We start from the raw sequence: 13,839 nt of genomic DNA on the forward strand, positions 1-13,839 counted from the left end.
GCCAATGCTATGCAAAAACACAGTAAAACTTGCAATTTTAAAGCACCATTCAGCTCAAGCCTCTGGTTGTTTTTATAATGTCCAGTGTGCATGAGGTCTAAAAGTGTGCCCCCAGCGTCCACTCTGGCTGGTTCAAACTGTACATATACACAGGACACTCTTCCCCCCTCGAACGAAGCAGTGGCTGAGACTTTTCTCTGACTTTCCTGATTGACATACTTGTTTTTAGTCAGTGACACAGAAAGTATTAAAGACCCGAGGAAGGTCATGATAATTGCTAGACAATCACTGTCCTCCATCACAGTTCCCTAGCTTTACACATGACATAATCTTATAAAAGATTTCCTTATCCTTGAATATTACACTCAACTCATTTTGCTTTTCCAAATAGTTTCTCTGGCAAATGGAAAATCACAAAATAGATACACTGTATTTTATAGTGAATAATAATCATAAAGACTCACACAGTTCTGCCACATAGAATGTCTAACCATAACAAGTGAATAATTATCATTATTCAATGGCTTTTTTTTTTTTTTAGGTTACAGTAAATGACTCAGACTAAAGCTAAGAGACACATTTTTTTTTTTATTAATGTTAATACATTGTTTATGACAAAATCTAGGCTGTGTGGCAGCTTCAATACACTGGATCTTTTTTTTGTGTCCTGATAATGAGCTTTATTTCACAGCAGTTTTAATGTTTTTTACATTAGTATGAGTACAATTAGGACAAAGAGTAGCTTTGTTCAGCATATAGTAAAGTAATAGTACATTAACATTCTGAGTAGATTAGGAGGACATTGAGCAGTCATCATGTAAATGAATAGATTGAGTCTTAAGCCCCGTACACACGCACGGATTGTTGGCCGTAAATTGTCGGCCAACGTCCGATCGGCAGATTGTAGGCTTGTTAGTATGATGCTTCCAACAACCAACTGCAAATTTTCGGCCGAAAAAAATCTGTTGTGCAGGCTATAAAATTTTTGTTGGCCAACAACAGAGCGGCCGATTGTTCCTCAGTCAGTACATTTCGGCAGACAAAAATCAGATGGGCAAGACTGGGCATGCTCAGAGAAGAAAAAACACACGGAAAGTAAACCAGCACATGACATCACTTCTGAAGTTGGTTTCCGTCGGCCAACAAAAGTCCAGTGCAAGTCAAAAGCACATTTCACCAACACAACAACACTGGACAAAAGACAGCCGATCGGTCGGCCAACAATCGGTGCGTGTGTACGAGGCTTAACTATAGGTTTAGTAGTTCACAAATCTAATGGCGGAAACACATAGGTTGAAATTTGGTCAGTTCAGCGGGGACCGGACATATTTAAATCGATGAATAGGCAGGCTAGGTGTACAGAAGTTGATCTACTGGCTGTATAGCTAGGGGAATCAGATCTTTTATTTTTTCTTTTGTTCATCCCACTGGTTGAACAGGGAAATATTACTAATGTTTGGCCAGTTTAGGTATAAACAGGATGTTCCAGTATATTTCAGTCTGTATGTGGACAACCTAATTAGTGTGCTAAAAGTACAATATGTCTTGCCTTTCAAGAGCCAGAGAGAAATATTGCTGCACTGATTATCAGCTTTCACTGATTGTTAACAGCATTCTGTAAATGTAAGGCTGGCCATAGAGGAATGTTGTTTTTTTTTTTTTTTTTAAATAAACCAGCAGGCTAATCCGAAAAACAAAACAAAAAACAACGTATTCTGATCAATAGATCTTGAGCAGGAACAGTCATAGATGGAATGAATTTTGGCCAGTTCTTTCTGAACTGGCTGTTTTTCGATTCATCTATGGGCAGCCTAATTGATTTGATTTTTTAAAATGTACCCAACACAAATGTAATGTAATTTTAGGCTTACCAATTATTTCTGTAATGGCTGCAGTGATTTTTTTTCAGGTTTGATTTTCGTTTATTTTCACGTGGTGATACTGCCAAATTCACACTTCCCATCCGAGGGCAACAGTGCTCACTCAGTGTACAGTATCTATTGGAGGAGCAAAGGTTACATAGTAGGTGAGGTTGAATAAAGACAATAGTCTATCCACTTCAAAATCCAGTTCAACCTGTGTAGGTGTGTGTGGCCGTAATCATCTCTCATACCCCTGAATGTTCTGATCCTTGAGATGTACGTCCAAGAGTCTTTTGAAAGCCACCATACTTCCCGCAGAAACCACCTCTTGTGGTAGAGAATTCCACAATCTTGTAGCCCTAACAGTAAAGAACCCCCTGCGTTGCCTGAGGTTAAAACGCTTCTCCTCTAATTGCGTTGTATGCCCTCGAGTTCTCATGCAATCCTTTCGACTGAATAGCTTTTTTTCTATGCTAAAATCACCATTGAGGTATTTATAAATTGCTATCATGTCCCCTCTCAGGCGTCTCTTCTCCAGGGATAATAAATCAAGCAATTACAGACGCTCTTCATAATTAAGGTCCTCCAATCCCCTAATTAGTTTAGTTGCCCTTCTCTGGACTCTCTCCAGCTCCAACACATCCCTCCTGAGGACTGGTGACCAGAACTGGACAGAATACTCCAGATGTGGTCAGACCAGAGTTTTATAAAGTGGAAGGATTATAGTCTTATCTCTGGAATAAATCCCCTTCGTTATGCATGCTAATATTCTGCCAGCTTTGTAAGGTGTAACATGGGAGGTGTTCTTTAGTCTTTACATACTTTCTGATACATTGTTTAGGGAAAGAATGCACAGTACCTAGAGCGCCAATGGATTTCTGGCAGGATCAGTAGGTATTTTTTGCAGAAATCAAACAGATATTAAAAAAAAAAATTTAATGGTATATTTATAAGAAAAGAGGGACTAAATAAGTACAAGGTTTGGGTATACATATCCTTTAAAAAAAGTTCCAGCCCAGCAGCACATCTTATGTCAAAAACTGATAATGTATAGAGAAGGCACTTAACCACTTCTGGACTGGAAGGTTTTAACCCCTTAAAGATCAGGCCATTTTTTGCTATATGGCACTGCATTATTTTAACTGACAATTGCGCAGTCGTATGACACTGTACACAAATATAATGTATGTCCTTTTTTCCCCCACAAATAGAGCTTTATTTTGGCTTTATTTGTTCACCTCTGCGGTTTTTATTTTTTGCTCTATAAACAAAAAAATAGTGAAAATTTTGAAAGAAAAAAAAAAAAACAAAACATTTTTTACTTTCTGCTATAAAACACAGCCAAAAAAAAAATGTATAAAATCCAATCTTTTCATTCATTTAGTCCAATTTGTATTCTGCTGCATATTTTTGTTAAAAAAAATCCCAATAAGTGTATATTGGTTGGTTTACGCAAAAGTTACAGCATCTACAAACGATGCAGGCGATATCTTCACTGCATTTTTATTTGTTTATTTATGTAGTATAGTAATGGCGGCGATCAGTGATTTTTAGCGGAACTGCGTCATTGCAAACAGGCTACAGGAACAGGCAAATCAGACGCCTGACACTTTTTGGGGACCAGTGACATTACAGTGATCAGACCTAAAATAAATGCACTGTCACTGCACTAATGACACCAGCAGGGATGGGGGTTAATATCATGGGCGATCAAAGGGTTAAGTGTGCCCCTAGGGGGTGCTTGCTAACTGATGGGGAGGGGGGGTTACTCTGACTGGGGGAAGACAGATATCGGTGTTCCTGCTTAGCAGGAACACAAGATCTTTGTCCCCCCCCCATCAGAACAGCGATCTACCTTGTTTACAGATCGTTGTTCTGCCTCTCCTGGGGATGATCGCGGGTGGCCGGTGGACATCAGGTCCAATGGATCTGTTGATTGACATCCCTGCTAGATAATCACAGGACAGGATGGAGCCTCCGGTGGCACGATGGCGTCATCTAGTGGCTATTAAACAAAACGACGTACATGTATGGCATTTCGTTCAATTGCGCCACTTTGCCGCAGTATATACACGGTGGCTGGTTGGCAAGTGGTTAATCAGTGCCTAAATGGAAACCATTCCTTTGAAGAAGATGGAAGCCGTCATTGCTGATTTGTCTGGCTGTCCTGTTGACCCTGGTGCTTTAAAAGTTTGAGTCATCAACCCAGAACAAGTATGCAGATGAATATTTCAGTCTGAATCTCCTGATCTGCATACTTGTTCTGGGTCATTGAGAAGTACAACTCACTGAAGAATGGGGTCAGTTTAACCACTTGCCGATCGCCGCACGACTATTTACTGCGGCAGTCAGCCCCTACTGGGCAAAACGACGTAGGGCTACGTTGCTCGCCCACGAGCCCCTAGGGGGAGAGCGCGCACCGCCGGAGGCGCGCTCCCGCCCCCGCTCATTCACTTACATCCCCACGTGAGTGACCGGCGGCTCTGATGTCCGCCGGCCACTCACGATCTCCCGATGGAGAGGGATGTAAACAAAGCCACCTGTCATTCTCCCTGGTGTAACTGCAGAGATCATACAATCCTGCTAAGTAGGATCGTATGTCTCTGTGGTTACATCACAAGCCACGCCCCCCCACAGTTAGAATCACGCCCCTAGGGATACATTTAACCCCTTGATCACCAATAAAGTTAATCCCTTCCCTGCCAGTGTAATTTTGACAGTAACAGTGCATATGTATAGCACTGATTACTGTAGTAATGTCACTAGTACCCCCAAAAGTGTCAAAAATGTCAGTCAAGGGTCCGATCTGTCCGCCGCAATGTCGCAGTCCCGTAAAAAAAAAACGCAGATCGCCGCCATTTCTAGTAAAAAAAAAAAAACCACAATAAAAATGACATAAATCTTTCCCGTAGTTAGTATACGCAATAACTTTTGCGCAAACCAATCAAAATATGTTTATTGCGATTTTTTTCACCAAACATATGTAGCAGAAATTGGCCTAAAATGTTAAAAAATTTTGATTTTTACATTTTTTTGGGGAATTTCATATAAAAAATGTGAAAAATAATGTTATTTTTTCAAAATTGTCGCTCTTTTTTGTTTATAGCACAAAAAGTAAAAATCGCACAGGTGATCAAATACCACCAAAAGAAAGCCCTGTTTGTGGGGAAAAAGGATGTCAATTTCATTTGGGTACAGCGTCGCACGACTGCGCAATTGTCCATTAAAGTCACGCAGTGCCGAATCGCAAAATAGGCCCTGGTCTTTGAGCAGCCAAATCCTCCGGGGCTTAAGTGGTTAATAGCAACTAATATCCAGCTAATTAGCATCTTCAGAAAGAAGTCAGCAATGTCTTAATGTTTTTCTCCTGAAAGGTTTGCTTTAAAGCAGTCACAGAAGGTAAAGGTACTTTGTAACCTGCACCAAAAAACTTGGGGTCATGCATACAATTGTAATTTTACTGTCATTTGTTTTCTCCTAGGTGTGTCCAATTTGTCATTTGGTGCCAGGAGGGGACCCCAGCTATGATTCAAGTTTTCTAAAGCATCTTTATGCCAGACATTCAATGTACTTTGAAAATTACATAGTGAGTGTCAAATGACTTTTTAATGTATTTTTCATTAAATAAATGATAATGTTACTATGAAATGTTGATATAGAATATTCCAGCAGACCGCTCTGTATACCACTAGACTCTCTGGTTGCTGTATTTGCTTAAATAAAAAAAACAGGGATTGTTTTACATCAGTCAGACAACTCACTTAGATCAAATGTGGTTTAAGAGCCGGTCCACACTAGCGCGACTTGTCAGGCGACTTGTCAGCCTGACAAGTCGCGCTCCCTCGCGGTCCATTGACCTAATGGTCTAATAGGAGCGACACAAGTCGCTCCGACTTAGAAAAAGGTTCCTGTACTACTTCGGGGCGACCTCGGAGCGATTTGCATAGACTTCCATTATGTGAAGTCCCTGCAAGTCGTTTCGAAGTCGTGGTGCATGGTAATGCACAAGTCGCCCCCGAAGTAGTAAGGAGTCGTGTCGCCTCAGTGTGAACCGACTCTTAATGATCATATGAATATCCCATAAACATACAAAAATGGGTCAGCATAGACGCTCTAGGTCTAGGCCCAAAAGCTGACTATATGTATAGACCCACGCGGATAGAGTAAGGGAGGGTTACAACCCCTGTCAGTTTTTTTTTTTTGCCATCTGTGTGGCCAAAGGGGAGATTTACCTTCACTTCCTGTTGCATAGCCAAAACATGAAGTGAGAGGAACTACCTAAATCATTTTAAAATACCTTGTGGGAACCCTAGGTCACCAGAACTAGTGTCTCCATTGGAAGATTTCCCCTCTATTACTTTTCTTGGGGCAACTCAAAATTTGGGATTTTCTTTTCTTCATTAAAGAGGAAAAATGGAGAGGGTCCCTAAAAAGGGAAACTAATTAAAACAAATGAAACTGACATTTAAAATGTATCCTCAACTAATTTATATAATGTAATTTGAAAGATTTGTTACATTGTATGGGTCTGTATTATTGTTCTGTATTCTCACTGGATATTTTATTTTTTATCATAGGATATTAACATAGTGGAAGAGGCTCTTATTGAAAGAGTAATAGATCTCTCTCTGATACACTACATGAGGCACTCCAACAGATCCTAACCACCATCAAGACAGAGGCAAGATCATCGGTGAGGTGCTTTAAAAGATCTGGCACTATGATTTTGGGGGTTTACAAATGAAGACACAATAGCTTTCTTTTCCAGCAACCTGTCATGGTTGAAGAACACAACATAGATCAACTGGTAGTTGTGTGTTATAAAAGAGGTCAGATTTTGTTATGATCAGAACTGAAAGGCTTTTTTTAGCTGAATCTTTAACGTTCGAAAATGTTTCTTTAGAACAGAAGTAGGCCAACTCTATATCTGCTGCTAAGGAACCTAAAGCATGTATTAACTGGTATTTCATGCTTGGTCCTCTACAACAGTGTTCGGTTTGTCCTACCTTTGCTTTGGAGACTTAAGACATATTTTCTGCAGCAGCTACATACACAACAAGCAAGTGACCTGAAACATTTGCATCATAAATGTGTAGACTACTGTCACTTACAACGCCAATGATTCTCAACACTTATGCCAGAACATATTTGTGTCCAACCACTAACCTGAGTGTCAGAAGAAAATACGAGTACAGTACACTTATAAATAGCTTAAAAGAAACAATAGAATAGTATATAAACGTAAAACTACATGCAAGAGCACCAAATCTTCCATATTTGACTCCTATTTATTTATGATCACTATTTATTGTAATTAATTTCCCTAAAACAGAGTCACATAGTTGTGCCCCCACATTAAAATGTTGGGAAGCCATGCCCTAGCTCTAGTATAATGGGATAAACAGCCAAGTAGGGGAAGATGTTATGGGGCTGGAGGTAAGGCCAGTCAGGGAAGGGAATTCATACTATGACTCATGGAGTGTAATTGACAAAGGAAAGACAAAATGTTTAGAAGAGTATAAAATGTTGAATAAAATTCATGGTAAAACTATTATTGCCCGCTAATGTTGGCTCCAGACCTTAGAGGACAGTGGATGTGTAGGCACAATCAGTCTGCTGGAAGCTCCCTAAATGTGCATTTTTATGGTATAGAGGTAGGATGGGAATGTCCTCCTGATACTCTTTACACCTGCCTATTAAGGAAGTAGCAATCATTCTAGCTAGATGGATCACTAAGATGCGTTTTCCGCTGCCCATGGACAGGTGGCACATACCGTAGCTAACAGGTTGGATTGAGGACTACAGGAAGTAGTATTATTTTAGTTTAACATAATATTCCATTTCGCTAATGACTCCCTTGTTTAAGTTTATCTCTGTTGTCTCTGTTTTTTATTATAGTTGATACTTGCTATGAGTAAAATTCCCTTGCATTATGCCTTGTAAATATTTTATTAAATTTATTTAGAAACTTTCTATTTTGTGACCATATCTGTGCCATTATTCAAACTTCCTACTGAAATTATATAAGGAAGTTATAAGCAAATCTCTGAAAGGTAAAGAATCTGTACATGCACATAACCTAGCTTGGAGGCATTGATCAACCAGCCAATCAGGAGGTTTATACGTGGCATTCCAGTCAAACCCTAACTAAGCCTAAATCTTCTCCCACCCCCATTCTAAGACTATTCTATCTATCCTCTAAAAGAAAAGAAGTCTATACTTACCTATTCTGAAGTCGCTCTGGTCCAGTCACATGACCGTCTTCCAACGCTGGCTTCAGTGAAGAGGAGAAGCAGCAGCGACAGCTGTTGTCCTTAACACTGAAACTGGTGTTGGAAGACGGTCATGTGACTGGACTGGAGTGACTTCAGAATAGGTAAATATAGACATCTTTTCTTTTACAGCGTAGATAGAATAGTCTTAAATTGGGGTGGGAGTGTGGGGTGGGAATTGGTTTGGGCTTAGTTAAGGTATCACTGCAATGCCACTTTATTTTTTCTAAAAGTGAAATGGGAGAATGACAGCTGAAAATTGGTGGGTTGCTGGGGCTTTGTTTCTGTTGAATACACTCTTATTTAAAAAAACTCTTTGTATTCAAAGAATATAGTACTGTGTTAGTCATCTAATAATTCAAAAAGTTTGGAGGTTAAGTGATAGCGTTAAGGAGCTTACTTAAGTTTTCAAACATGGAAGCTTTAATAACCCAACTTACAGTTAAAATACCAATAAAGGGTATTCTTTAAAGTTTTCTGACTTTTCGTACAAAAAATATTCCCAGATTCACAGATTTGTGAAAAATATAAGTATGTGTATATATATATATATATATATATATATATATATATATATATATACAGTATATATATATATATTAGAACATTTATTAGAACAGTGTTTCTCAACCGTCTTTCAGTCAAGACATCCTTTAGAATTGTGCATAATCCTAGGGAACACCAGTCTGCACCAGGAGGTGCATCCAGGTGCACATGCTTTTTTGCACATTCCGCACGTTCTATTGTTTAATAGGTTGCTGTGTGCAACTAAAACACGCAACAGACGTGACAGCATGATTTTTAAAAGTCATTCTGCACTAAAATGCATGGTACTGCAGTACCATTTGATTTAGCTGGTGCAAAGGCACACATACTTGCTAGGTGTGTGAGGGTGCCATTAGGATGAATGGCACCTGCGCACATCAGCAAAAGGCAGCACATTTTTGTGTAGTGCAGGAAAACTTTTGCCCTGAAATCTCCTCTTCTAACAAAATTTCTCCCCCAATCCCCCCTCCTAGCATGTGTTGTTATATGTAAGTGCATCCTATATTTGTTACCCAGAATCTTTTTTTTCTGCAGTAAATGTTTTGGATTGTTAGATCCGTTTTAAAACAGTTAACAGTGTTTAAGGGCTCGTTCAACATCAGCAGCTGCATGACTGCTAGTATGCATTAGGAGAACCAGTGCCGATGCTCCAGTCTTGGTGCATCACACTGTTTCCTATTGAAAGTGACAATGCTTTCAGGTTTAATGGCTGCAGCGCTATATAATGCAGGGGATTGCATCACCCAATGCTGCACTGAAAAAAAAGTACTTCATGGCATATATTTTTCAGCACATACCACTGCAGCACTGTAGTGTGAGCTGTCCTCACAGGGAGCAAGACTTTTTGCCTTGTTTTGAGACTTCACTAGGCAATGCTGCTTAATGCAGTTGATTTGAACAAACCCTACACCTTAACAGTGGATGTTGAGTCCATTCAATTAATAAATGATTTTGTTCCCTTGTTTATGGAATCTTGAGGTTAATATTGCTGCAAGAAACTCTTTAATGCAATTACGTGAATTGCAGTATGTCTATAGCTGCTTTCAAGGTTTATTTTTCCTTTATTTTTTATTCCTGTAAGAAGAAAATATTGATGAACATATTAGTAAATGCTGTAGAATTTCTAAATCATCTTATTTGGCATATATTGCCAGCAAGTGCCATGTGTACTACATTGGTGGATATAACTCCTGAAGTTAACGAACCTAACGGTGCCCAAAAGCATTAAACGATCCTCACCTGAATCTGCTGTTATGATGGTGGGCATGGACACCCCTTTGTACAGCTGAGAACACAGTGGTGGGATCTAGAGTCTCCATCCCTGTGCTGTTTCTGAAAATTGCGTACCATCTGGAAAAAGCTAAGGGGTCTTTGAAGTAGAGTGAGAACTCAGGTTACAAACTGGAAGCTTGCCTCTTGGTAGTTATGGCATCCTATGCCATATGTGGGTTCCAATGCCATAACTAATGTTTTGTAGTGATAATGCTGGTACCAAGGGAGCCAAGATATATGGCCATGTGTTATACAAGAGTTCATGTCTGTGGAAGAAAAGAAAGGATTGTTTGGTGGTTGGATTATGCAGGCAGGTCCAAGCACCATGCAATCTCTGTGGCAAGTGTATGAGATACAATTATCCCAATTTTATATCTCAGGCTGTTATGCAAAAGCAAAATCCGGGCGATTTATGTGAATTAACATGTCTCTAGATTGTGCAAGCTGTTGTAAAATATCTGTAGCCTCACCGATAGATACAACTAGAATGCTCTAGTTTTCCCATACCCACAATTTATTAAAGCTGAACTCCAGGTAAACCGCTAGATCTAAGGCTGAAATACATATGAGAGCTGCTTTACCTGCCAAAGGATTTGAAATTTCTGTCCAGCCAGTTCTGGGATTTACATAGCTCTGCCCCACAGTGCAGCCCTGTCTGGCCGGGGAGGGGACCTGAACTTTCTCAGCTGCAGTTTTACTTTCACATAAATGTCCCCACCTTTTGACTGGACAGTGAAAGGAGAAGCAGAACACTGATGAGTTCATTTCTCTGTCATTCTCACTTCTCCTGTCAATATGCTTATTGCACTGCTGCACACCTCCTTAGCTCTTTGTGGTGCTTCTCCATCTCTCAGCTCTGCTGTACAGGGACTGCAAGAGGCTGATACCAAGTCATAATTGTGTACTTGCTTGCATTTAAAATACATGTAATGATGTATTAATGCATATGGAGCTATAATAATTTGTGCCTTAAAATATGGCTGGAGTTAAGCTTTGATATGATAATGACTACTGTGTACATGATAGATATGTATGAGGTGTAAAAACCTAAGAGCAAAGTTTATGAAAATGTAAATATATATTAGTAATGTTGTCTACCAGGCAATCACCTTGCCGTGCCCAGAATTAATAAGTAAGTATAACAAGTGTGCCTTTGTATAATCATATCCTTGTTTTAGTGTGAAATGTCACTTAAATAAAGTAGTAAAAAGTTAAAACTGAAACCTTTTTTGATCAGTGCTTGGTATGATCAGCTACTCCGAGTATGCTAGGGAATGGTTTTTAAAAAGTGGAGAAAAGGGGGCATGCTGCTCAAAGAAATTTGGTTATTATTATAGCAATTTCAATCTCTTTCAATTGTTTAATCTTCCACCAACAATTATTGCTGAAACTGAAATGAAATGCCACCATCCATTTGGCACTTTCTTTAATTAAAATGTGTCTGAAGTGGTTGCAGTTGCCTTCACATTGCAATGTGTTTGGCCACCTTTAGGGTTAGACAAGATATATGGGTATACCACCACTTGTTTTATTATAATAACACTTTTTTTGTTATGTACACCTTTTAATGGGGCAGTTTTGCTAAAGGAAAATAGACTGTACATTATGTAAGTGCAGTTGCTCTAGAGGTTTGTAAAAAAAAGGGGAAGCTTCACTTTTTCGAAGAATGTCCAATCCCATGCAAGGCAAATCATTTTTTTTAAAAACGACATTTTTGCTTGCCCATTATAAGGTGATGGAAATCAGCAGAGGTTCCCCTCATTTACTAAGCTTTGGAGCAACTGCACTTGCGATGTGCATCTGCACTTACAAAGTGCAAAGTCTATTTGCCTTTAGTAAATCCACTTATTGTTTTAGGACCCTTTCTCACTTATGCGCTTTTGCTGCGGTACAAAAGTGGATAAAAAATGATTTGCCTTTAAAGACTTTGAGATTTTTCACATCACTGTGCTGCGGTTTAAAAAGTCCTGCATGCTGCATCTTTGGGGCGCTTTTAGGAAGCACACCAAAGAAGCACTTTCCATTGAAGTCAATGGGAACTGTAACAAAAATGCACCAAAAACGCACCCGCTTCCTAACAACCAGTGAATAGCTGATTGATAAGGAGCCGACACATGCATGTTTGTAGCATGGCGTGATGGGCTTTCAATGGTTACACAGGTTACGAGGGAGGAGGCAGAAAATTGCTTCTGAGCTGCCTGTCAATGCCTCTGAATAGTGGGCCACCACAGATGAGGATTGGCAACGACAGCCACACCTTTAAATGAGTCCTTAAAGCTGCACAGAGGGTACCCTGTTCCCTACATGGTGCAAAGGTTTATTTAGCGTAGCTAATCTGGTTATATGCAAAAAATTAAAGCCCCGTACACACGCACCGATTGTTGGCCGACCGATCGGCCGTCTTTTGTCCAGTGTTGTTGTGTTGGTTGAAAAGTGCTCTAGACTGCACACAAATTTTGTCGGCCAACAACAACCAACTGCAGAAGTGATGTCATGTTCTGGTCTACTTTTCGTGTGTTTTTTCTTCACTGAGCATGCCCAGTCTTGATCATCACATTTTTGTCGGCCGAAATCTGTACTGACTGACGAACAATCGGCCGTTCTGTTGTTGGCCAACAAAAATTTTATAGCCTGCACACCAGATTTTGTTCGGCCGAAAAGTCGCAGTCGGTTGTCGGAAGCATCATACTAACAAGCCAACAATCGGCCGATCGGACGTTGGCCGAAAATTTACGGCCAACAATCGGTGCGTGTGTACGGGCCTTAAAAGACAACACTTGAATTGGTTTTTAAAAGCAACGCCCTTTCTTTGACTACCATTTTTTTTTGTCTGCCCCAATTTATATTAGTATCAAGTCAGACTTAGTTTTTATAAAAGCTGGTTATGCCAAGCATTTATTTCTATGATACAGTGGTAGGCTCTCTGGCAGTGCATGCTGGGACATGTCACATGGTTCCATATTATCTGGAGAGCCACTCATATGTAAGTTTACTTCTGTATTAATCAGACATATGCATGCCACTAATGTATGGTTCACTTAGTGCAATGTAGATATGTAAATTAGCAATTAAGCTTTGTAAATGAAACAGATGTTGGTAATAAACTTTTTTTGTGGTTTGTTAAAAAGATATTCTAATGTAACTTCTGATTTTTAAATATTCTTGTTACTATATAACTTGTATTATATTTTCTATTTCTTATTTTTAGACCTAATTTTGAAATTTCACATAATAAAGTTGTTTTCAGAAATAGTTTTATGTCGTTTATGTTTTCTTTACTTGAAAGTTGGTCTCGCCTTTAACTCTGCTAAACTGTAAATGACAGTTGTTCTCAAAGCACTTTTCATCATAAACAAGTGCCATGTAGTTTTCTACAATTCATTTATTTTATTACAGGTACTTATATAGCACCCCCAACTTTTACACAGGGCTTAACACATATATTTTACATTCACATCAGTCCCTGCCCTCAAGGAGCTTACGATCTAAGGTCCCTAAAGCCTGGTACATACCACTAGATGAGCAAAAAAACCCCAAAAAACTCAGCTGCGGTCGGAGCTGCTATACTAATGATTTAATTTTAGTACAGCAATCTCCCCTGCTATTCTTTTGTGTTCCACCAGAACACTCTGGTCAGCGCTCTCAGCCATTGGCTGAGATTGCTGATCAGGCGCCGATCGGCTGCAAGTTGTCTAGCATGCTTGTCTGCCAGAAGCCAGCCAAACAGCCTGCTTCTGTCGGATTGGCTGCCTTACACATGGGCTGAATGTCGGTCGTTTTTTATTGAACTGGCCGATGTCGCTCAACATTCAGCCCGTGTGTACGGGGTTTAACTTGCATTCATAAATAGACATACTAGAGCCAATTTAGATGGGAGCCAATTAACC

The 13,839-nt window shown here is 39.6% G+C and overlaps 1 protein-coding gene across 2 annotated transcripts in view; it reads left to right on the forward strand.

Annotated features, from left to right (window-relative positions):
- The window catches only part of RNF125 (ring finger protein 125), a 52,396-nt gene extending 45,637 nt beyond the window's left edge, over positions 1 to 6,759 (forward strand). For both annotated transcript variants that reach the window (XM_082259141.1, XM_082259140.1), the window contains 2 exons: positions 5,344 to 5,448; positions 6,440 to 6,759. In XM_082259141.1, coding sequence (XP_082115267.1) covers positions 5,344 to 5,448; positions 6,440 to 6,526 — 192 coding nt within the window. In that variant the 3' untranslated portion in view covers positions 6,527 to 6,759. The remainder of the gene's footprint in view (positions 1 to 5,343; positions 5,449 to 6,439) is intronic.
- Positions 6,760 to 13,839: the final 7,080 nt, after the last annotated feature.

Source organism: Pelophylax lessonae (assembly GCF_965119305.1).
Source record: "Pelophylax lessonae genome assembly, chromosome: 5".
NCBI classification, from domain to species: Eukaryota; Metazoa; Chordata; class Amphibia; order Anura; family Ranidae; genus Pelophylax; species Pelophylax lessonae.